Below are 25,439 nucleotides of genomic sequence, written 5' to 3'. Positions count from 1 at the left end.
ATTTCAAACCAAAAATAAAAAACAAACAAGACAAAGATAACAAAAGGAGTAGGTAGAAGTAAAACCTATGTTTCTACCACTTTCTTACATTTCTTCTTGTAACTCATACAGTATTTCAACAACTTCCCAAATGCATTGACAACTAATATGCAACTATCCCTCGGCTATTGACAACCTAATTAAATAAATAAGTAATAAACCCAGTTTATTTACAGTCCAAGTACCACCCACCTTTATAAAATAAATATGCACTCCCCTAACACAACCTTTCCTCATCTATATATCTGCCAAAATTATTATTTTTTTGTGTGTTGTTTAAATAAAGAATTGATTGATTTTTTTTATTTGATTTAATTTATTTATTCAAACGTAAAAATAAAAAAATAATAAAAATAAGCAATTGATTAAGACAATTAGAGAAGAAAACAATAGATTCACATCTCATTTACATGTTCAAAAGGAGTAGAAAGAAGTATACACTTATCTGGTCCTACCCCTTGTTCACTCAATACTCATATCAATAATAATAATAATAATACTGTAATAACAACAACAATAGTAATGATAATAGTAACAATAATAATAACAACAAGCAACAAACAACAACAACGACTACAATAATGACAATGACATACAATAACAATGACAACAACATATAGACACACTCACTTACATATAACATATCAGTTATGACTGTTGTAATCCCTCCTCCTTGTATTTAGTGAAAACCATGTGTTTATACCTGTTTTTAAAGTGATTCATGTTTGGACATTGTTGTAACTCCACATTCAGACTGTTCCATAGTCTCACCCCAGCAGTTGATAAAGACAGTCTTTTCTTTGATGTGCGAATTTTTGGAGTTTTGAAGTTTAATCCCCCCCCCCCCCCTTAAATTATACCCACCCTCTCTTTCCTGAAATATTTCCTATGTTATGTGGTAGAAGATTATTTCTTGGTTTACACATGAATACTGCTGTTTGATTTTGCACCATGTCATAAAGGTTAACTATTTTAGATTTTTTTAATAATGAATTGGTGTGTTCCCGAAATCCGACATTGTGAATTATTCTAATAGCTCGTTTTTGTAGACTGAGTAGTGGCTGTAAAGAACTTATGTATGAGTTTAAATACGGTAATACTAGTGAGCAGTACAGAATGTGGAGTGACCTGTGGTTCAGAAAGTGCTTTGCCTTGCCTAGGACTGAGATGCTTCTAGACAGTTTAGTGTGGATATGTTTGATGTGAGGTTTCCAGCAAATTTTATCATCTATAATCATCCCAAGGAATTTGATTTCGTGTACCCTTTCTATACTAACACCCTCTATACGCACCCCTGCTTGATTGTTGATTCTTCTGTTTCCAAATACCATTATTTTTGTTTTACTCAAGTTTAGTGAAAGCTTGTTTATGTCTAACCATATTTTTTATTTTGCCTAGTTCTGATGTGTTTAAGTCCAAAAGTTGCTGCAAATTCTCACCACACCCCAGTATATTTGTGTTATCAGCAAACAATATAAATTTCAATAGCTGTGATGTATATGCATATGTCATATTTTAAAAACTAATTAATGATCTACTTTATTTTATGTCGACCTTACTTATTAATTTAGTTTAATTTAATTTAATTTAATTACTTTGTTTTGTTTATTTCCGACCTTATCAAGATGGCGGATCGTAGATGTCGACAACTTCCGGTCGTGCCCCCAGAATACTTGTGATGACCTCAAATACATGGCGTGCTGCTTTTGGATTTTGCAGGATAAACTAACCTCTGATATCACAAGGTAAAGGTGAGTGCAAATTATTTTACCACAGCAGCAGTGACATGTAGGTTAGCTTTGATAGCCAATACATTTATTTAGCATTTTCTTACACCGAGTCGTTAAATGTTTTGTGTTTTCGAGTTTACAAAGGTCCTGTAGCTAACTGACGAATGTTAACTGACGAACAGCTGTTAACCTGCTCGGCCCGTTGGTGACCAGCCAAGTGACCAGTTTACGACATTAAATAAATTATCGGTTAATTTGGACCTTCAGTTAGTTTCCTCTCTGAGACAAAAGCTAAGCTAACAGCTAACGTTGGTGTAACCTAAATAGTTAAGCTAGCAAAGTAGGTCAGCAGTAATCGTGCTGCCAGCGAACGTCGTTGCCCTAAATCAGAGATGTTCTCGCTAACAAAGTGAGTAAAGGTGGATTAAAAGAGAACTTTAATAGAGACTGTTAAACTTACAGGAAAAAAATAGGCCGATGTTGTGTCTACTCTATTATCACTAATGTTAGCTGGAAAATCAGTATGTGACATCCATTGCTATATATGTGGGTCGTTTTCTGTTTCCCTTTTTTTAAATTAGATTATTGAAAAAGAAATGGCTAATCAGTTAATCGAATAATCCTCTCAGCTCTAACCTAGATGATACCTCTTTATTGCTTCCTGTCCTGACAGGAGACAGCAGAGACTGACATGGCAGAGAGAATGGCAGAGATGGAGGAAGACATGGGGGATGTGCCAGCCAGAGAGGATGACAACGACTCTGACAGGGATGAAAATGACAGACTGTTTGCTTGGATGGTGAATGACGACATGGATGAGGACGAGGAAGATGAGGAGGAGGAGGTGGAGGATGAACAGCCCTTGGACACTGAGGCGTCTGAGTCGTTTGAGCTGGATACCCCAGCTGAGCGCAGTGGTCATATAGCAGTGGTGGACAGAAATATTATGTATGTGTGGGGTGGATACAAGGTAAGGACTTTATTAGGTAAACTACATTTCTGCTACAGTCTTTATATTCATTTAAATCACATTTTATTCTCTCTCTGTACAAGAATGCTCAAAACCACGGATTCTTTGACTTGTACCTGCCGAGAAATGAGATCTGGACGTACAACATGGAGTCAGGAGTTTGGTAATAGCTCTTACATTTAAGTTGCACATTTATACCATAGTCATCAGCGCTAAATGTGTTATTTGCACAAAAAATAGACAAAAAAACCCTTGAATCTTCACAGGGCAAAGCATGTAGCCGGTGGCAACCTGCACACGTCCATGTCAGGCAGCTGTGGGGTGTGTGTTGATGGAGTACTCTACTTATTTGGAGGTCATCATGCCAGGGGCAACACAAACAGGGTACAGTTTGTGTCTTACATGGAGCAAATTTCTTCTTCTTCTTCATTCTCAAATATATTTTCAAATATAAGACCTTGAAGTAGGATAGCTTGCTGTTTGCGATTATATACAGTACAGGCCAAAAGTTTGGGCACACCTTCTCATTCAATGCGTTTTCTTTATTTTCATGACTATTTACATTGTAGATTCTCACTGAAGGCATCAAAACTATGAATGAACACATGTGGAGTTATGTACTTAACAAAAAAAGGTGAAATAACTGAAAACATGTTTTATATTCTAGTTTCTTCAAAATAGCCACCCTTTGCTCTGATTACTGCTTTGCACACTCTTGGCATTCTCTCCATGAGCTTCAAGAGGTAGTCACCTGAAATGGTTTTCCAACAGTCTTGAAGGAGTTCCCAGAGGTGTTTAGCACTTGTTGGCCCCTTTGCCTTCACTCTGCGGTCCAGCTCACCCCAAACCATCTCGATTGGGTTCAGGTCCGGTGACTGTGGAGGCCAGGTCATCTGCCGCAGCACTCCATCACTCTCCTTCTTGGTCAGATAGCCCTTACACAGCCTGGAGGTGTGTTTGGGGTCATTGTCCTGTTGAAAAATAAATGATCATCCAACTAAACGCAAACCGGATGGGATGGCATGTCGCTGCAGGATGCTGTGGTAGCCATGCTGGTTCAGTGTGTCTTCAATTTTGAATAAATCCCCAACAGTGTCACCAGCAAAACACCCCCACACCATCACACCTCCTCCTCCATGCTTCACAGTGGGAACCAGGCATGTGGAATCCATCCGTTCACCTTTTCTGCGTCTCACAAAGACACGGCGGTTGGAACCAAAGATCTCAAATTTGGACTCATCAGACCAAAGCACAGATTTCCACTGGTCTAATGTCCATTCCTTGTGTTTCTTGGCCCAAACAAATCTCTTCTGCTTGTTGCCTCTCCTTAGCAGTGGTTTCCTAGCAGCTATTTGACCATGAAGGCCTGATTGGCGCAGTCTCCTCTTAACAGGTCTGCTGCTAGAACTCTGTGTGGCATTCATCTGGTCTCTGATCTGAGCTGCTGTTAACTTGCGATTTCTGAGGCTGGTGACTCGGATGAACTTATCCTCAGAAGCAGAGGTGACTCTTGGTCTTCCTTTCCTGGGTCGGTCCTCATGTGTGCCAGTTTCGTTGTAGCGCTTGATGGTTTTTGCGACTCCACTTGGGGACACATTTAAAGTTTTTGCAATTTTCCGGACTGACTGACCTTCATTTCTTAAAGTAATGATGGCCACTGGTTTTTCTTTAGTTAGCTGATTGGTTCTTGCCATAATATGAATTTTAACAGTTGTCCAATAGGGCTGTCGGCTGTGTATTAACCTGACTTCTGCACAACACAACTGATGGTCCCAACCCCATTGATAAAGCAAGAAATTCCACTAATTAACCCTGATAAGGCACACCTGTGAAGTGGAAACCATTTCAGGTGACTACCTCTTGAAGCTCATGGAGAGAATGCCAAGAGTGTGCAAAGCAGTAATCAGAGCAAAGGGTGGCTATTTTGAAGAAACTAGAATATAAAACATGTTTTCAGTTATTTCACCTTTTTTTGTTAAGTACATAACTCCACATGTGTTCATTCATAGTTTTGATGCCTTCAGTGAGAATCTACAATGTAAATAGTCATGAAAATAAAGAAAACGCATTGAATGAGAAGGTGTGTCCAAACTTTTGGCCTGTACTGTATGTGCTGTACTTTGCAGATCTACCGCCTGCCACTGAGAGCTCCCACCCTTGTTTGGGAGGAAATGAGGGACCTTAAAGGACTCCCGCCATCCTGCAAGGACAAGCTAGGGTGCTGGGTTCAGAAGAACAGGTGAGGGATGACTGTCTTTTCTTCCTTGTTTTACAAGTAAAGATTAAAGCAGGGGTGTCAAACTTATTTTAGTTCATGGGCCACAGCTCAATTTCAAGTTGGCCGGACCAGTGAAACCACTGCATAATAATCTTTAAATATAAACTGCTTCAAATTTTCCCTTTTTTTTTTTTAAATGGTGAAGACGTCCATTCTAAAAACATTCGTTCATATACAAAACAAATGATGAACAGCCTGTGATATCCTCAGGAAAAATGATGTGCAAATTCAACAGCGTGTCTTAGTTTTTCCACATTCAGTCAGTCTAGTACTCACTTTCATTACATGTGACCTTTTTTCATAATTTTCCACTGAAGTGGAAGCTGCTGAAGGAGCAGGTTAAGTCATCCCCTGCCTTACAAACCATTTACAATCTGAAGTTCTGTCAGTGCCTCAGCAGCAGGGTTCCACCCATACTGTTTTAACACAGAAGTCTGATGCAGATTCTTTTGCACTGAAGCTGCTGGTTTACAGTATATTGCACAATGTTCAATATCTTTAAAAATGACCATGGAGAGTATTCATTGTTATGTCAGAGAGCTCTATTCTGGTCAGAGTGGAAAAAGCCTCTAAGGCAGCGTTTTACATGAAGTCTCTGCTCACTGTTTAAACTGCTCCTGAAACTTCTCAGCCTTCATGAGCATCAACATTAGGTGTGTTAAGTTGTCTAGGGGGCCGGATTAGACGCTTTGGTGGGCCGTATGTTTGACACCCCTGCAATAAAGGAATACTACACTCACAAAACATCATTTGTATTGTCCAGTCGTATGCTCAGAACACATGGGAGAATTTTCCTTGTAGGCTTTCTCCAAAAAAGCCCTCTCTGATAGAAATCTATTCCATTTAAAACCACAACTTGTTTTCTTAACCTTAACCCAGAGATCACTTTCTGGTTGAAAGCTCTTGAGGAAAATCTCTCCCACTTGTGTACATTCCAAATACATACATTTTTGCTAAAACCATACTATTGAAAACATTTCTGCATATGAGTAGCTGTGCCTGGGCATACATGTACATTTAAAAGTGCATCCCATTTACCACATTTATCAAACGCATGTACTTGCCCAGGTGTGTTACCTGTCCGTGTGTGAGTATGCTCAAGTTGTGTGAAAGTCTGTAAACAAATGTTTTAAAGTAGTTTTGCTGTTGTTAAACGCAGCCCCCATTTACTCCAATTCATCAAGAATTGTCTTTATTTTTGGATTCTATTTTTTTCACTATGGAGACATTTGTGAAGAAAACTTTTTTCCTTCATGTGGCCATCAAGTTTCAGCTGTGCGATCACATTAACCACAGAATGAGAAGTTAATACTACAGTAAATAATAAATGCATAAGAGTAGTCACAGATTATTATCTTGGGAGGCATATTTTAAGTGAGTTTTTTCTGATAATGTTTCCACAGACTTATATTCTTTGGGGGTTACGGCTATGCTGCGCAAGGACATCATCAAGGGACGTTTGAATATGATGAATCATCTTCACTTGTGGTCAGTGCACCATTTCTTCTGCACATGATAACGACTGACTTCAAGTGCTATATCTTTTTAATCAGTGTTTATTTCTCAGTTTTATAAGTTTAAAAGTAAATTCTCTTAGCAAGTTATACAAAAAAGGCTGGAGTGTCTATTTCCGGTAAAGAAACAGTTTATTTACATTTGACTTATAAAAATATTCATTTTTGTCTGCTGCTGCAGTGGGACAGCCCTGGACGAGGCTGGAACAATCACATCCATATCCTGGACCTGGAGATGTCTACATGGAGCCAGCCCAACACCAAGGTGAGCACATGCACAGACACTACCAATTTCATGTCACACAACACAACCATACACACCTGCATGCATGCTCGTGTTGAGAACCAACTCAACACCCTGTAGCAAACAAAAGCCTCATCCTCTTTAAACAGACTTCATTTTTCATCTGTTGTTCCAGTCATTATCCTGCCATAATCCGAGTACTTTTTTCTTTGTTTACTGCAACTCTTTAGAATAAACAACACTGGAAATGTTTGACTCTATTCATTTTCTCTCTGTTGCCTGATGTAGGGGAACACCCCATCACCCAGAGCAGCTCATGCTTGTGCCACAGTTGGTAACAGAGGCTACGTCTTCGGAGGACGATACAGGGTAAAGAAATTTAAAACCAGCAATACAAGATGTGGCTGTCTTAAACTCCTACCTATTCACTATAAAATGAATAATGATTAACGCTAACTCCTTTCTCCATCCCCACAGAACTACAGACTAAATGACCTGTACTACATTGACTTGGACACGTGGGAGTGGCATGAAATGTAAGTGTTCTTTTCCTTTCCGCAGATCCCACCACAGAATTAAAACCATTTTAATATCAGGTCATGTTTTGCAAATCTGAATCCGATGTGCCTCAAAAGTTACACATCTTTCTTCCCCTTATTCCACTGTAACACGCCTACCCTTGAGCATTCTGTTGTTGTGTCTACCTCGCTCTGATGTTCCCCTCTGACCCTGTCATAGGAGCGTTCCCCAGCATGGTCCCGTGGGCCGTTCTTGGCATTCCTTCACTCCTGTGTCACAAGACCACATCTTCTTATTTGGAGGATTCACCACAGAGAGAGAGACGCTGAGTGAGTCTGACACCTGTTGCGGAGCAGCAAGTAATCCCTCGCCACATCAAAATGAAAGCTGGTCTCAAAGACTGATTTGTTTTTCAGGTGATGCTTGGCTGTACTACGTGAGCAAAAATGAATGGAAGCCTTTCAAACACAGTCACACAGAGAGCCCGAGGTAAACCTCTCATCTTAATGTGCGATCACACAACATTTGTGTTGACATTAAAGGGATAGTTCAGTTTTTTTAAGTGGCGTTTTATAAGGTACTTTATAAGTTTATAAGTAAAGCTATCCCTTTTAAATTTCAGCTAAATGACTCTGATCAGTCATAAGGATGTGTCTTTGTGAGCAAACATTCTGTATATTGACACTTCTTGAACATTGTGTATTTCAGGCTGTGGCACACAGCGTGCTCCGGTCCTGACGGGGAGGTGTTTGTATTTGGAGGGTGTGCCAACAACCTGTTGTCTCAACACAGAGCTGTAAGCAAGTCATATCTTTAAAAAGAATTTTAAATAATGCATTAAAATCTTTTCTACTTAATTGAACTGCCTTTTTAATGTACTTGACAGGCTCACAGCAACGAGTTATTGATTTTCAACGTTCAGCCCAAATCACTAGTCAGGTGAGCGTGAACTTATTTTACACCTTAAGCTCAGATGTTCTTTTATTATTTTGTGCTCATACTTTCCTCTCCTTACTCTCCAGATTCTGTATGGAGGCCGTCCTGCAGCACAGGGAGCGTTTGTCCAGTTACTGGGACTGCTTGCCAAAACACCTTCTGCACAGCCTCAAACTGAGAATGGCACATGTCAACACACTGGGCTCCTAGACCACGAGGAAGCTGTCAATGTAGTCCAGAGGATTACAGGAGTATATGTATGTATGGATGAGTGTAAATTCTCAAAGCAGGTAGTCCTATTGGAGCATTAGTTTAATGTGTGTGTGGACACATAAAATCTCTAAGCAATAGTGAGCAGCTATGGAACTGTTGGAAGTGGGTCCTGACCGGCACTGTTCACAGGCCATCCTCAAAGCTGTTTATTACTTTACTCAATAGGTCAAACTCTTGCAAAGCCAGTACAACCTTTAGCGGAGCCGCAGTGCAGGTGTGCACGGCATTAAGACAGAGCCGAAGTCCTGGACTACTTTAAGGTTAGTTTTTGTTCCGATTTCGTTGCTAAGCATAATTTTTCAGCAGGACTTCTTTAAGTATTCCTTCTCAAAAGCTTAAATGTGATAGCGTGGTTTAAGATTAACGGATTGCTACGTCTGTGCTGGGTAAGAAAACTTGATGGAGACAAGTTATTTTTGTTGGCATTTGGTACCTGCAAATACACAGAAGCTATGACAGTGCTTCTGTGTTTTTACAATTAAAGGGAACTCTTATCTTTGTAAAAACAAGGTGTTAATATTATGTTAGCCAGTGCAGTCAGCTTAGAATACGATCAGAAAACCCCTAATGATCAGCTTTTCAGGAGGACCACTGAAAGAAACCCTGTTAGAAAATGCATTGTGTTACTGAGGCAAGACAAAATATAGTTTGGAAAGAGGGCATGACTTCTTTCCCCCAAGATTATAGTCCATCCTATAGGTATACCCAAAAGTTAAGGGAAGAGTTGTGGTCCTTTAAAACTAACACCAGAGGCTTGTTGAAATTGTGGTTTTCACTGGTCTTACTCAGAAATTCAATCAACTTAAAATGTGAGTCTAATGTCTTAACACTAAATAAATGGTGCGAGGCTGAAACAGGTTTGCTTTAACAGGGCATATTTCTTTTTAGGGTGTCTATTGTTTTAATGATTGCCATAACTAATGTTTGGCAGGATCTATAATACAGATGTTTGCTACATCTTGAATAGTTTAAATTCTCACAGACCTAAAACTAGTGCTTTATAACGCAGACTATCTCCTCTGAAGCCACAGAATTGTTAATATATATATATATATATATATATATATATATATATATATATATATATATATATATATATATATATATATATATATATTTGTGAGAAAATGTGTGGGTTCTTTATTTTGCAAGAGGCTTATAAAGTCTTCTAAATTGTCATGAGTGGCTCCTGTAGCATTTAATTTTTTATTTAATCAATAACTTAAATTGTGAGTGTATTGGATGTTGAGTCACGTTGCACTGAGATGCCTAATGTCAGTAGGGCTTTGTTTGTATTTGCCTGGTTTGCACAATGTTCTCTTGGTGTTTTTTATTGTAGAATACAATGCATACTGTTAATACGTACTCAAAGAATAAACACATTCTGTTCAGCTTTGTTAATTTACATGTTGTCATTTCAAAAAATTGTTGGTCAACAAATACAATCAATATTTAAAATAAAATTATCGATATCCAAACAGGGGAACTGTACTGTGGTGATCAGATCTTAGCCTGTAACGGTCTTGCTTGTAATATAGATGAAGTTGGCAGAGTCCCACAGGTCTGTGTTTACCCGTCTCTTATTTCTTCTTGGCAGCGAGCAGATTTGGAGCAGACACTTTAACTTTGCCAGGCATGTTTCTGGATAGATCAGCGTCCTACAACACACAATGGCATTAGAGACAAATCAATTGTTTAGTCTGTAAATTGTCAGAAAACAGTGAAAAATGGCCAATATAAAAAAAGTATATATCACAATTTATTTTTCACATTAATTCTTAAGGTACAATTCCAGTGAAACAGTGCCATAGTGTTACTATGGCACTATGACATACTATACCACATAGTGGTATAGTATGTCATAAAAAAGTCAAAAGTCAAAAGTCAGTAGCATGTGATAAAACATAAAAAGTCACATTATAGTTTATCACAAAACAACACAGTATAGTATGTCAAAAAAAATGTCATTAAAACAAAAAAGTCAATGTAGTATGTCATGAAAATCATGGTGTACTATGTTATATAAATGCCATTGTGTAATATTTCATTAAAAATGTTGCAGTTTAGTATGTAATTTTAAAAAACTTTAAAGATATCTTTAAAAAAAATTGACATCCTATGTATTAAAAAAAAAAGTTAAAGAAGAATATGCTATTAAAACCTGTCCCAAATTATGAAAAAAAAGTCGCAATATAGTATGTCATCCTAAATTATGAAATGAATTCATAGTATAGTATGTCGTCCCAAATCATGAAAAAAAGTCAAAGTATGTCATCCCAAATCATGAAAAAAAGTCATAGTATAGTATGTCGTCATAAATCATGAAAAAAAGTCATAGAAGAGTATGTCGTCCAAAACCATGAAAAAAGTCATAGTATGTCATCATAAATCATGAAAAAAGAGTTACAGTATAGTATGTCATCCCAAATCATGAAAAAAATCATAGTATACTATGTCGTCATAAATCATGAAAAAAAAAAAGTCATAGTATAGTATAGTCGTCCAAAACCATGAAAAAAGGTCATAATATAGTATGTCGACCCAAATCACGAAAAAAGGTCATAGTATAGTATATCGCCCAATACCATGAAAAAAAGTCATAGTACAGTATGTCGTCCAAAACCATGAAAAAAAGTCATAGCATAGTATGTCGTCCAAAACCATGAAAAAAGGTCATAGTATAGTATGTCGTGCAAAACCATGAGAAAAAGTCAGAGTATAGCATGTCATCCCAAATCATGAAAAAAAAGTCATAGTATAGTATGTCGTCCCAAATCATGCAAAAAGTCATAGTATAGTATGTCGTCCCAAATCATGCAAAAAGTCATAGTATAGTATGTTGTCATGAATCATGAAAAGAGTCACAGTATAGCATGTCATCCCAAATCACAAAAAGGTCATAGTATAGTATATCGCCCAAAACCATGCAAAAGTCATAGCATAGTATGTCATCCCAAATCATGAAAAAAAAATCATAGTATACTATGTTGTCCAAAACCATGAACAAAAGTCATAGCATAGTATGTCGACCCAAGTCATGGAAAAAAGTCATACTATAATTTGTCCCAAATCATGAAAAAAATTCATAGTATAGTATGTCGTCCCAAATCATGAAAAAAAGTCATAGCATAGTATGTCATCAAAATGTGCTTAAAAAATAGTCAGTGTAGTATGTTGTCAAAATGTCCTAAAAAAACTCATAGTATAGTATGTTGTCAAAATGTGCTAAAAAAAGTTTGGAAAAAAATGCCTTAGTTTAGTTTGTCATACAAAATGTCATAGTATAGTATGTCAAAAATGACCCTATTTTGTAGCTCTGTTGCTTGTATATTAGATCTTCTGGTTGCCAGCACTGGATGGCTCCTCCACAACAGGTGTCACAGTCCTTGGTATGGATCTTCCGACTGGTGCAGCATCGAATTGACTCCTCCAATCAGATGGGTTCTTGGAAGCTGAAATCACTACATCTGTCTAGCCAGCTTGCTTGACATAATAGCGGGAAATTTTCTGCCTGCCAGCATGTCTCTTGATTGTTTATTTTAAGAGTGTTAAGAAGTAGATTTGTAATTCCATTGTAATTGTATTCTTTCTGTGCCACTGGAGTAACTGTTCCTTGAACTGAGCTATGGCATCACATTCGCAACTGACACACACACACACACACACACACACACACACACACACACACACACACACACACACACACACACACACACAGGATTTGTTTGTTGGATACACAAGGTGAATTGGTGCTGTTTAATTTGCATTTTTCAGCAACAATTTAGGATTGTTCGGTTGTTATTTTCCACTTTTGATGTCATTAGATACATTTAGTAACTTGTTTTAAAAGAGTCCTCTTTTGGTGATATTTATTTCTTTGAGTTGAACAGCCCTCTGAAGCCCTTTTGCTTTATAGTTTTGCCTCATATCTTGTTTGTCATGGTATCCTTTTTCATTGTTAATAAATAACTTTAACTGTGCCAAAGGCATCTGGTGTGTTGCTTCCCTCTTCCCCTCACAAGTTGGATCGTACCAATGTCATCAAAAAGTAATTGTATAGAGTGTCATTAAAAATGTCATAATATTGTATGTTATTGAAAAAGCTACGGTATATTATGTCACAAAAAATGTTATAGTATCATGCCTTAAAATGGGCTAAAAAGTCATAGTATAGTATGTTGTAAAAATTGACAAGAAAAAAAAAAGTCATACTTTATTTTGTCATCAAAAGGTGCCAAAAAGGTCATAGTATAATATGTCGTCCAAAAGTGCTGGATGGAGTCATAGGACAGTATGTCGTCCCAAATCATGAAAAAAAGTCATAGTATAGTATGTCGTCCCAAATCATGAAAAAAGTCATAGTATAGTGTGTCGTCCCAAATCATGAAAAAAAAAAAGTCATAGTATAGTATGTCGTCCCAAATCATGAAAAAAAAGTCATAGTATAGTATGTCGTCCCAAATCATGAAAAAAGTCATAGTATAGTATGTCGTCCCATATCATGAAAAAAAGTCATAGTATAGCATGTTGGCCAAAACCATGAAAAAAAGTCATAGTATAGTATGTCGTCAAAAATCATAAAAAAGTCATAGTACAGTATGTCGTCCCAAATCATGAAAAAAAGTCATAGTATGGTATGTCGTCCCAAATCACGAAAAAAAGTCATAGTATAGTATGTCGTCCAAAACCATGAAAAAAAGTCATAGTATGGTATGTCGTCCAAAACCATGAAAAAAAGTCATAGTATGGTATGTCGTCCCATATCATGAAAAAAGTCATAGTATAATATGTCGTCCAAAACCATGAAAAAAAGTCATAGTATAGTATGTCGTCCCATATCATGAAAAAAGTCATAGTATAATATGTCGTCCAAAACCATGAAAAAGTCATAGTACAGTATGTCGTCCCAAATCATAAAAAAGTCATAGTACAGTATGTCGTCCCAAATCATGATAAAAGTCATAGTACAGTATGTCGTCCAAAATCGTGAAAAAAGTCATAGTATGTCGTCAAAATGTGATTAGAAAAACTGAGATTGTAGTATGTTATATATATATATATATATATATATATATATATATAAATTTGATAAAAAATTCATTGAATAGTATGTCGTAAAAAATGTGAACAGTCACAGTATAGTAAGTCGTATAAACGTACTATAAAAGTTAGATTATAGTCTGTCGTTAAAATGTGTTAAAAAAAAGTGTCATTAAAAAGTCATAGTTTAATATGTCAAAAAATGTTATTGTATTGTATGCCATGAAAATATCATGGTGTAGTATGTAAAAATAACAGTATAGTATAGCATGTCATAAAAAAGTCATAGTATAATGTGTTTCAAAAAAATGTATAATTTGTCCAAAAATGTCATTGTATAGTATATCAAAAAAATGTCATACTACAGTGTAACTTAAAGAACTCATAGTATAATGTCCTAATAAATGTCATAGTATAGTATGTCAAAAAAAGTCATAGCATAGTCTGTTATTAAAAAAAGTCACAGTATAGTATGCCATTAAGAGAGTCATGGTATAGTGTGTCATAAAAACATTATAGTATGGTACGTCATAAAAATTTTGAGCCCTGAGGTAGTAAAAGCTTTTTAAATGACCCTCTTGACTGCCTCAGATTTCTTCAACAATGCTGTTAGAAACATTTCATAAAATAGTATGCTGTAGAAATGTCATAGTATAGCATACCATAAATTATGTTATCAAAAATTCAGTCATAGTCATCGTATAGTATGTCATAGAAATGTCATTAAAAATATAACATAGTACACCGCGAAAAAAGCAGTTAACTTCTTTACCTTGACACTGCGGAACAGGTCTTTCTCTCTGGTTGAGGCATCTTTTGCTTTCATAAAGCTAAAAACTGCAGTGCGTGCAGCTGGTAGGGACAGGAAAATCAATCAATCAACTCCAAAAGCAATAACTTTCACTGTAAAAACAATCAGCAGAGGCTTTATGAATATTAGAACAGATCACTATTCTTACCTTTTCCTTTCTTCTGAGAGCCTGGTGTCAGCTTCACCTTGTGTCTGTGTGAAACAAATGACTCAGTTAGCCCCTGCAAGCCTCACTTTGTCTTCCACACACACACAAAGGTAATGGCACATACTTGTAGTTGGATAGGGCGGTGTATGGAGCACACACTGGCACAGCAAACAGCAGCACGTCTTCAGAATGAGGCTGTCCTGTCAGAGAGGTGAGCAGATTCTCGGCTTCCTGAGGCAGCACAAAGGAAAACTGAAGTTAGACTAATGCATTGGTAAACTTGTTGGTGGGTTAAAATGAGGCAGAATTAACATGTATTTGTCCCCAAAATGTTCCTGAATTATTCCACCTCTGCTCCAGGGTTGTCCTGGTCCACTTCATCCTCCTGAAAGAGAGGAAACCATTGACGGAAGTTTTTTTAAACAAGGTTTAAGGGAGGGACATCACCAGACAAATACTACATATCAGACACTGGTGTTTGATCTTCACTGCGTCACGTACCTTGTCCTCCTGGTCAGCAGGACCTCCCTCCTCTCCAGGCTGTCTCCCCTCATCACCCTCTGCTCCTCCTGTCTGCTCTGGTTTCTTGGCTGCAGCCTCCACGTTACGAGGTTTCGGAGGTTGTTTCTGAGGGGCTGGTTTCCTCACGGGTTCGTCTTTCCCTTTCCCCTTCTTTCCTTTCTTCCCTTTATCCGTCTCCTCTTTCGCAGAACCTGCTGACTACAGAAGAAAAGCAGTTATACTGTTAACGGGAGTGTGCACATGACAACTGTAAAGACCTGAGTTACACCTGCTACTAAAAGCTTTGCAGATGGCATAATTGTTAGTACATAGTAACGCTGGGTGCATTTTTTATTCATCCTCACCCCGAGCAGCTGCATCATCAGCTCCCTATCCTCTTCATCCTGGTCTTTGTACTTCTCTTTGATCTTCTTTAACTTGTTCTGCGGTGACAACAGGAAACAAAGACAGAAACAACACAGTATCGGATCAGTTATGGTTCAAGGTTGATCCTTCTGATAAACATGTAACACAATAGGTATTGTTCAAAAACTCTGTAAGTTTTAATATATGTTGGATTTGATTAGTTTTATCTCTTCTAAATTGTGTTTCCTTTGAAGATCTTTAAACATAAAAGCTCCATTTTTGGGGGGTTTTGAACTCAATTTTTAAAAAAAAAAACATCTCAAGACTTTCTAGGGGGCTGCAACTAATGAAATGTAACTCATTGTATATAAAACAAAAATGGGAAAGGGAAGGAAATCAAGGTATAACAGAAGAGGAATGGGAGGAGTTATTTGAACTACAATGGAAAACTACAAGTTTAGCATCATGGAGAGAGTTGTGCGGGAAAAACCTCACTAGGTTTTTCCATTCATTTCATTGTTCCTGAGTCACTATATCAAATGTTCAAACAGCTGGAGACAATGTGGGTTCTCCGATGCCAATTATTATCACATATTCTGGTCTTGTCCATCATTAATTCCTTTCTGGCAGGAGGGTTATATAGTTGTGCAAAAAGTGGACATTCCTTTCAAACTAGAGACCCTATATTTGGGCACCTTGCCTCACCTCTCATGAGAGATATCCGTTTCAGATTCTAAGCGCTGCTAGCAGGCAAGCTATTGCCAGAAAGTGGCTAAAGTCAGCAATACTAACAGCTAATGATTAGACTGACATTACATATGACATCTGTAGGATGGAATGGATTATTTTTCTATTAGACTGCAACAGGATAAGTTCGTTCTTTGTTTGTTTAAGTTGAATTTATGTCCTTTTGAGTTATTTTACTTTACTTTTAATTGTTTTTTCATCCTTGTTTGTAGTGATTAGAGTATCATGAAGACAGATCCCATTCAACATCAACATTCTGGTTCATATATAGAGTTTTTCTGTGTTCATATCTGTATTTATATTTACTTTATCGGTCCATTTTGGCTCCTGTATTACACACCCTAACACTTCTATTTTACTTTTTGCTAGACAGGGCTATAAGTGCTTTGAATATGATTAAGCTGTCTGACTGTACCCTGAAGTATCTAAATAAAAAGAGAATTTAAAAAAAAAAAAAGCATCATGTTTTTTAGAAGTTGTATTACTATGATTCAGATTTAGTCCTGAGAACTGAACATCTTATCTTATCAAACTCCTCTCTCACCCTTTGGCCTCTCTTTGGTGGCTGCTGGGAGGGGCCTCCTCCTCCTCCTCCTCCTCCTCCTCCTCCTCCTCCTCCTCCACCTTTGGATCCCTGATCGACTGCTGATCCAGCGGACGAAGTCTCCGTCTTCTCCTCAGTGTCGCAACCTTCCTGTTTCTGCTTCTTCTTCTTCTCTTCTCTAGTGGCAAAAACAAAATACACCAGAGGAATAAATCAATGACTGGACACTCAGAAATGTTGCCTGCATGTTGTTTGTCTCAACACTACCTGTTGCTGAAAGCCTCTTTAGTTTGTGGTATGAGCTCAACAGAAAGAAGGACATGCTTAACGTTAATTTGTTGTATTTCATTCAGTTTATTCACCTTCTCTGCTTGGCACTCATGTGTTTCCTCCCCTGTGAATCTGCCTCCGCCTGAAGAGAAATTAATTACTTACATTAAATGAAACACTGTGTTATATATGCAATACATGTGGCCTGAGATGACACATTACCTGCGTGGTCACTTCTTTTTTGAAACAAGGGTTCTGAGCACTCCTAGAAACAAGGAGAGACGATTTCATTAAGTACGGTGAGCATGTAGAAAGCTGGGAAAGTGTTTGTTCCATTGTGAAGCAGAGGAAACTTTACCTGCTGGGCTGTAAATGTGAGAGGGAGATGGTCGTATCTGGAAAGCTGAATTCTTCGCTTTCTTCATTCTTCACCTCCTTTTCCTCCCCGCTGTCTTCATCTCCACCCTCCTCTTCCTCCGCCTCCATGTCATCCTGCTCTGTCTGCATCGTCTTTGCGTTTGACGTGGGCTCCCCAGGAACAGCAGCGCCATCATCCCCCTTAGCCGTGTTTCCATTTCCATCTCTTTCCTCACCCTGATCCTCATTACCGCTGTCCTCACCTGCAAAGGCAACAGAGTCAGCTGATTGTAGTTGCTGCATACACAGTTAATAAAGTCAATCATTTGGTGTACGCTACCTATTAGCTCCTCTCCCTCCTCTAAGAGCTCAGCAGTTCTAGATGTGGCGTCCTCAATGTCCTCCTCTACAGTCTTCACCTTTCTCTCCCCTCGGTGCCGAAACACACTCTGGTCATCAACCTATGCAGAGACAACTTGAAACTTAGCTGCTTGAAGACAAAGAATTAAACACACTTAAAGCTGATCATGGTATTTACCTTGAAGAGGAATCCGAAACCCATGATCAAGTAAGAAGGCGGCAGAAAGTTTTTCTTTCCTGGGAGGAAATATGTCAAATGTCAGACATCATAATTAACAAATACACTTCTCATATTTGGCTCCGGTGCCTTATAAAATGCTCACAAGTTATATTTTAGTGTGTCCTACCTCTTATCATGAAGCTTCCAGTGGTCAGGTACTCTCCAGTGGGAGCCGTCTTAGACACCTGAACACAAATAATGAATATAACACCGCTAATTAATATTAAATAATACCAACAATTCTATCTGACAGCACACTTGCTTCTTGGCTTGTTAGCAGCAAATATGCTACCTTGTTTTAACCCTAACTCCAGCAACCCCTTTGAGCCTGTCATTTAATTTGAAATGTATGGCATGAATAAGACTGACGACTCACCTGATGATGATGAACCCACCAAGCGCTGGTGATGATCTTGGCGTCCCAAGCAGCGCTGTAGCACACGGACATGGTGCCAGCTTCTGTCAGGGTACGAGGAGGGATGGGGTCACCTGGAACAGGAAGTGGAGAGACCAAGAGGACTTACAAATGAGCTGAAAAAGTAACATTAGGTATGTTGATGAGCTGAAAACATTCGGTCAAATAGTGGAGGGAAATGCGCAGGTTTACCTGAGGGGTTTTTGATGACACAGCTCGTCGCTCCGTGGAGGTCAGCATGAACATAGATATCACCTGACAAAGTAAACGCACACATGAGGGGATGAACCAGCTCCATTTTGAAGGTACTTTACCTTTTCAAGGTAAGAGCGTGTGTGTAAGTTCATTAACTACCTGCCCGGAGGTAGCGTTTGACAATCATCTCGTTCTGCTGCTGGTCCCGTCCGGCAATGACGAGGTAATTCTCTGAGCTGATGAACCATAAGAACTTCTCAAACCTGCCAAAAGGGGGAGAAATGACTGAGAGAATAAAACAGGTTCCACTGCATCAAAGTCTGAATATGTAAAGGTAGACATGGTGGAGTCTTACCAGTAGACTTTTCTGGCCTTCTGAATGGTGGTCACAGTCTGAACCTCTTTTAGTGTCTGCTGTGTTTTTTTCTCTGCAGATTTCATGGCCTTGAATGACATGAAAATAGATGAACATTAATGTATGACAAAAGCTGTCTTGTGTCAATACACTGCAGCTGGTTACAACCAATGTTCCTCAGAAACACAAATACAGGTCTTGCTTTGGTCTTAAAGATGCTGATCAGAAAATAATTTGTCACCTTAACCTTTACACTGAACTAAATCCTGAGTTTGCATGCGGGTAAAAGTTTACACTTCCTGTGCCTTAAACCAGAGTGTAGAGTGAGACAGCTTTCATACCTTATCTGCTGCTTCGATGGTTTTATGTTCCTTCTTTTCAGCGCTGCGTTTGAAGTCATAGTACCTAAAAAAAAAAAAAAAAAAAAAAAAAAAAAGACAAGCTCCATCAGCTGTAGAAACAACACTTTTCAAACGTAACGTTCTGTATCTAAAGGATTACAGGATGTGAACATACTTTTTGGCATTGGCATAGGCAGACAGGCCGAGATCCACGTCCACTAACATGGGCTTGTTCTTCTGCACCTTCTTGTTCTGTCCTTTGTCTTTATTTTTGTTTTTCTTCCCTTTCTCCTCCACCACATCTTTTTTCTCTTCCTCTTCCTGGTCTTCCTCAGAAATATATGGGTTCCTAGAGGGAAAAAGACCAACATGAGACAAATGGTGTAACAATGAGTAGAGTGGTCTGTGGGAGTTTTTAACCAGTTATCAAACAGTCCTCAATTTAATACTAATACATAAATACATATAAACATGAGCAAACAAGACCATCAGCAAGAAGACTGGCTATTATAGTTATTGTTACTGCCTGTTCTCGGTTCCAATGCTCCACAAAATCAGATGAAACAGGCAGACCATAAGAGCCTATGTTTACATTTTCCCAGGCAAACTTTTGTAAAGAGTAGTACATAGTCAGTTCAAAGGAAGCAAGAGGAGGTTTTTGTTTAGAGAATTTTATTTCTGACACTATATTCTGTGGGTATGGATGATACTGGGGCAGGAACAGCAAAGGGAAAAAGAAAATAATTAACCGAAGGACAAAAAAAGCTACAAGGGACAGTAATAGAGCACAGGCAAAAACAGCACACAACTTAACCTTGGTCAGTGATTCAACAGATGGAGAGACTTGTGGGATTTAAAAGGAATCAAAACCGATCCTGAACTGGCCCTCCATTAATCTTACATAGCCAAAAATAGATACATTAGCTCATCCTGCTGTTTAAAAAAAAAAACAAAAAAAAAAAACTAGTGAAGTAAAAATAAGTAGCTTCTTTTTTTCATTCTCTTCCAAAACAAACGCACTAGGGCTGCGGCCTAATAGTCGACAGACAGAGTCAGTCAGACAGGAGTCACATTACAAACCAATCACAGCCGACAGATATCTTTCCCTTCTTCTGTAAATATTCAGTCTGACAAATACAGAAAAGTTGATCATGTTAGTGCAGGGCTATCCAGAGCTTTACATCTGCCCCACAGACGATAGGCCTACAACACTTATCAGAAGATCTTATTAGAAGATCAGCTATGCATTCACGATTTTATGTAAACAGGCTATATGGTGCTTGTTAAGGTTGCTTAGCAACCTCAGATGCAACCTGCTGCTGCACTCTTGAAAGCTGGCGCAAAAAAGGCACAAGAGTAGTAACCTGCAGTTATCACACAGGCTAGTTAATAACATGTCGGGCAGGAAATCTAAAGTGTGGGATCATTTTGAGAAAGTGAAGGACGAACCCAAGCTGATATGTAAACTCATCTTCATTGGTCAACTACAAGCATGACGTATCATCTGAAACATGGAAGTAGCTACATGCCCATTAGCCACTTAGCACAATCATTACTGCTTTGCCGACAGCATCATTAACAGGCGGCTCACTCAGTGTGTGACGTGCACTTGTAGATAAAATATAGGCCTATATTAATGAAGGTTCATTAGTACGGTTTTGTATTTCTCTGTAATGTAGCACAGTGTTAACAATGTTACTGATAGTATTCTTCAACTCAAACCGTTTTGTTGCCCCACCCAAAATATATGATTTAATAATTAAATTGATATTGTAAACATGCGGATGACAAGTCAACGTTCCTTGTAGCTGCTTTAAGTGTATGAGATGGTCTTACTTTAAAAGCATGGTGATATGGTTGGTCTGCAGCTTCAGCTCCTTGATGGCACAGGCCACCGGATCTCCAGCAGCTTGAGCCTCTTTGACGATAATGCCGATTTCCGTCCAGTCCACCTGATTTGCCAGTGCGCTGCGCACCACCTGCAGCGCCCTCTCTACAATATGCAGGTTCATCTCCACCAGCTCACCCTTCAGTCTGTCCACCTCCTGCAACACACGAGACAAGACTGCTTGTATTTCAGCAATGTCAAGATAAACTAGCTGACCTAATTCTTCTCAGCAACACCAACATTATTCACAAGTACATACACATGGGAAAGCATGTGCCACACTGTGCAGCATTTACAGCAAACAAACCCAACAGCTGGCTGTAACTGACCTGTGCTTGGTGCAAGGCCTCCAGTCTCTGCTCGTGGTCCCTCTTTACGTTTTCCAACTTCTTAAGAGCATGTTTCTCCTGCTGCAGGGCTTTCATGTCAATCTTCTGACTCTCCATCTTAGAAAAGAACTCATCCACTGCCTGAGAGAGAGGGTTACGTTGCATTCATATCGCAGTCTTACTAAAAGTCTGAATTTACATTGTCAAGGAGAAAGGATCATTATTATCTCACCATGACAATATTTACCTTGTCAAAACTATCAAACTCCAAATAGGGGCTCTTTGCATGCTGGGCAAAGAGGAATGGGTGGAATTCATCATATCTGTAAGAAGACATCAACATGAATCGACAAACTGTATTATTAAAAGAAACAACTGAATAAAGTATTTTTGGTAGCAATTATGTGTAAAACAAAGCCAGACATACGTGAGCAATTCTTCACTGGGTTTGCCAGGAGTTAAGCTTGGTTTCTTCTCACTCTTCTGAATGATGTAACCCTTGAATTAAACAAAGTAGTTTGTAAATATAATACATTTATTACAGGATCTCAACATAAAGACTCCTCATGAAAAACAACTTACTTTGCCACTGAAGTTCTCAGTTTTTTCCATGTAGGTTTCAGCAATCTGCAGAGCTTCCAGGATTTTTGGTGCAACTGAAAAAGCAGTAAGATTTCATACTGTATTTACACATAAAAAATACAATCTCAAAGTAGAACTGCTACATCCACTTCTCTGCTACTGCCATTAATCATAAAACCATAGTAACCTTTATTTCTCTGGCATACCTTGTGCAGCATCGACTTGGGTGTCAACTTTGGCAGAGCCTGGTAGCCCTGCCTCTATCAGACTGTGTTCTATTAGAGTGGCTCCATAGGCTGAAGAGGGTGTTTGGAAAGAACACAAAACGTGGTTCAGTCTGTTCATTCATATGATAATGTATGACATATAAACTTAAGTGTATCAGCTGCCTGACTACTTACGAAGGTGAGGGTTCAGGACCCTTTTCACTTGGTCTCCATTCTGTGCTTGGCTGAGGATTTCAGTGAGTCTGTGTAAAAAAGCACAAGAGAAAATTACTTTATGTACTCGTACAGGAATAGTATATGTTTACTGAGTTATGACGGATGTTCAAAAACTCAACAAACATGTAAAGATGTGGTTACCGCTCTAAACTGATGAGGGGTTCAGGGGGTCGGGCGCTCTCCACAGGGTACCGCTCTCTAACAGCAATCTTTACGTCTTCTGCCTCTGCTGTACGAAACCGCAGCAGGTTCAGGATGGTGTACTCGTGGTCTGCGAGAATGACGTTACCCTGAAGGTGGATATACACAAACACACGGGCATGTATCAAAGTGATGGTTCAGGATCAGGGCTGATGTAATCTGAAGTTTGATATCTCACACTGTTTTCTCACCCTGTCATACAGTTCAACAATCAAGTGGTAGGCAGCCTCGTCTGAGCCAAACTGGATGTCGACAATCCTGTCGATACCGAGCTGCTTAATCTGGGTCAACCGCCGTGTCTTCAGGTGTTTTCGACACTAGGGAGAAAGTTGCTTTAAACGTTTGGTTTCATCACAACTTATACATGAATAAACAAAGACAGGAAAATCACAACAAAAACAAGCTAGTACTGATATTGACATAAATATAAAATCTGTATGGATTGATTAAAATTGTCCGGTTGATGTTCGCCACACTGGATTTCAAGGAAAACAAGGGTTTATATGGAATTCTCAGTAAAATCTGACTTGAATCACAAATCAAATATTATAAAAGCCAACAATAGGGCGAAATTGTCACTGTCAGTTGATCTATCGATTATTTTCTCGATTAATTGATTAGTTGTTTGGTCTATGAATTGTCAGAAAATGTTGCAAAATGTCAATCAGTGTTTTTGAAAGCCAACAATTTTGTCCACAAGATATTCCGTTTATTGTCATGGAAGAGTAAAGAAACCAGAAAATATTCAGATTTAAGAGGCTGGGATCAGTGAATTTTGACTTTCTTTCTTTAAAAAAAATTACTCAAAGCACTTAATCAATTATCAAATTAGTTGGCAATTAATCTAATAGTTGACAACTAATGATAAACAAGATGTTCTTACTTTCATGGCAAAGCCTGACGGCATCATGTTCTTGGGCCATTCGAAGTCTGTAGAGTGAATACGTGTCCCAGATTCAATCAGGAGAATAGCTTTGCTGTCAGGCCTGAGACAAAAAAAAAATTACACTGAGTTATACTACATACTGACTGACAGTGTTGGAATATAATTAAGTATATTAAGTTCTGTACTTAAAGGTCCAGTGTGCAGGATCTGGGGGGGATATACTGGCAAAAATGGAATATAATATTGTAAGTATGTTTTCTTTAGTGTAAAGTAACCCGTAAATAAGAATTGTCCTGTTTTTATACCTACATAATAACATTTATATTCCTCATCTACGAATATCTCCATGTTGCACCGCAATTAGTGTACAGTAGCCCAAAACAGACAACAGTGTTTGCAAAGACAATCTTTAAAACCCAGCAGAATGAGCAGCTAAGTTTCACTTTCAATGTGAGGGACGTTCTGCTGCTCCGTCTCTGCTCCGAGTGTGCTCTGTGCTCTGACAGTGTGATGCTTTAAATAATAAATAAAGGTTTTATATTCCAATAGTGCTCCTAATGAATGGTCCAGCTACAAAAAATAGAAAATCTATTTCTGGCAAATCAAACACTGGCTCTAGATAAGAGTTATTTGTTTGGCCATCCTAGTTAGCAGCCCCTCAGCGATAGGCAGCTTTGCAAAAACACTGATCTATCAACATGAAACTGCTTCATTCAGTGTTTTTACCAGTTTAAATCACCAGATCCATTTGTTTTTGAGAGGCAGAGACCAGTGCAGATAATTCGGCTCCTGGTAAAAATCTCGTTAACATCTGGATCTCAGTTATCAGATACAGAAGATGAGTATACATTAGCAGGTACTGGGCTAACGGCCCGTTTGTGACAAGCTGAACAGCATCATGAAACTGCTTTACTCACTGTTTTTACTAGTTTAATCACCAGGTCCATTTGTTTTGGAGAGGAAGGGACCTCTGCGGTTCATTCAGCTCCTGATAAAAACCTCCTAAACAATGATCACTGAAGGAATCTTAACCGAGAGTTCACGCTTGGCACATGGCAGAAGTTTCAGCTGGTTGCAATGTGCAATCCTCACCACTAGATGCCACTAAATCCTGCACACGGTTCCTTTAAGTACAATTCTGGGGTACTTGTACTTGAATACTTCCATTGCATGCTACTTTATACTTTGACTACAGTGCATTTCACAGGAACATTCTGCACTTTATTCTATGACAGATACTTTGCAGATACAGATTTTGCATACAAAACATAAGGTAGGCTTGTAAAATGTCAGCCAAAGAACAAATCTGCATAATGCCTTCTTCGTGAGTTATATGTTAGTGATAACACTTCCTTACTTGCAAGTAATTATTACCACAATTTCCAAAGCAGGACTTTTATTTGTAATTTGAGTATCTTCATATCGTGGTATTGCTACTTTCCTGGAGAGTCATGCCATATGAAAACCATAACAGTGAAACTTTTGTAGTCAAGTTTATCAAACTGTCCTCACTTTTGCAGACGGATGAGATACGTCTTGTTGTCGATGTCATACACGTTGTTTACTCTCATGCCAATGTAGCTGTGAAAGAACGAAGCAAAGTCAATGAATGGCTGATAAACATCTGTATCTGTAAATCCACATTAGCGACGGTTAGCTTAGCCACCCGGCTATAGGCGCTAACACATGTCACCTACTTGGCATTTATCTCGGCAATAACTGCCCGGATGTCCACGGTGGTGAATCTTGTTTTCATGGTGACCTAACAGCTGACTACAGTTAGAAAAAGGAAAGAAAATACTGAGAAATTCACATTTCTAGTGCAGCATCAGCAAGGAAAACATGCAGGGAATTACTGAGCATGCGCACGAATGATAAGTTTAACGGAAGCCGATGTGGAGCGAAAAGGAGCAGGTCCACGCCTTTTCCACACACTA

General features: G+C 38.6%; 2 protein-coding genes across 3 annotated transcripts; one reads left to right on the top strand and one right to left on the bottom strand.

Annotated features, from left to right (window-relative positions):
- Positions 1-1,713: 1,713 nt before the first annotated feature.
- On the top strand, positions 1,714-9,908 carry klhdc2 (kelch domain containing 2). 2 transcript variants are annotated; one of them, XM_033642019.2, is made up of 14 exons: positions 1,714-1,790; positions 2,443-2,739; positions 2,823-2,902; positions 3,006-3,123; positions 4,866-4,978; positions 6,421-6,505; positions 6,713-6,796; positions 7,064-7,144; positions 7,253-7,311; positions 7,514-7,623; positions 7,711-7,783; positions 8,003-8,090; positions 8,181-8,233; positions 8,317-9,908. In XM_033642019.2, the coding sequence occupies exons 2-14, from the start codon at positions 2,461-2,463 to the stop codon at positions 8,438-8,440; spliced, it is 1,347 nt and encodes a 448-aa protein (XP_033497910.1). In that variant the 5' UTR covers positions 1,714-1,790; positions 2,443-2,460; the 3' UTR covers positions 8,441-9,908. The 2 variants fall into 2 exon arrangements, with proteins under 2 accessions (XP_033497910.1, XP_033497911.1); XM_033642020.2 differs by having other exon boundaries at positions 1,717-1,784.
- On the bottom strand, positions 9,897-25,383 carry nemf (nuclear export mediator factor). Its single transcript, XM_033643276.2, has 32 exons — positions 25,200-25,383; positions 25,015-25,083; positions 23,500-23,602; positions 22,808-22,933; positions 22,557-22,705; positions 22,374-22,441; positions 22,179-22,268; positions 21,973-22,046; positions 21,818-21,888; positions 21,638-21,713; positions 21,391-21,531; positions 21,010-21,218; positions 19,349-19,522; positions 19,174-19,237; positions 18,833-18,921; positions 18,637-18,740; positions 18,475-18,537; positions 18,244-18,356; positions 17,995-18,052; positions 17,826-17,884; positions 17,628-17,748; positions 17,289-17,550; positions 17,153-17,195; positions 17,023-17,072; positions 16,661-16,838; positions 15,369-15,446; positions 15,004-15,222; positions 14,852-14,887; positions 14,627-14,733; positions 14,503-14,546; positions 14,316-14,395; positions 9,897-10,161 (listed from the first exon to the last, which is right to left on the bottom strand). Exons 1-32 carry the CDS (start codon positions 25,256-25,258, stop codon positions 10,084-10,086), a joined length of 3,255 nt encoding a protein of 1,084 aa, XP_033499167.2. The 5' UTR covers positions 25,259-25,383; the 3' UTR covers positions 9,897-10,083.
- Positions 25,384-25,439: the final 56 nt, after the last annotated feature.

This window comes from Epinephelus lanceolatus, chromosome 15 (assembly GCF_041903045.1).
Source record: "Epinephelus lanceolatus isolate andai-2023 chromosome 15, ASM4190304v1, whole genome shotgun sequence".
Classification (NCBI taxonomy): Eukaryota; Metazoa; Chordata; class Actinopteri; order Perciformes; family Serranidae; genus Epinephelus; species Epinephelus lanceolatus.
Note: the sequence above shows the minus strand (reverse complement) of the source record. Positions and strands in the feature narration are given on the sequence as shown.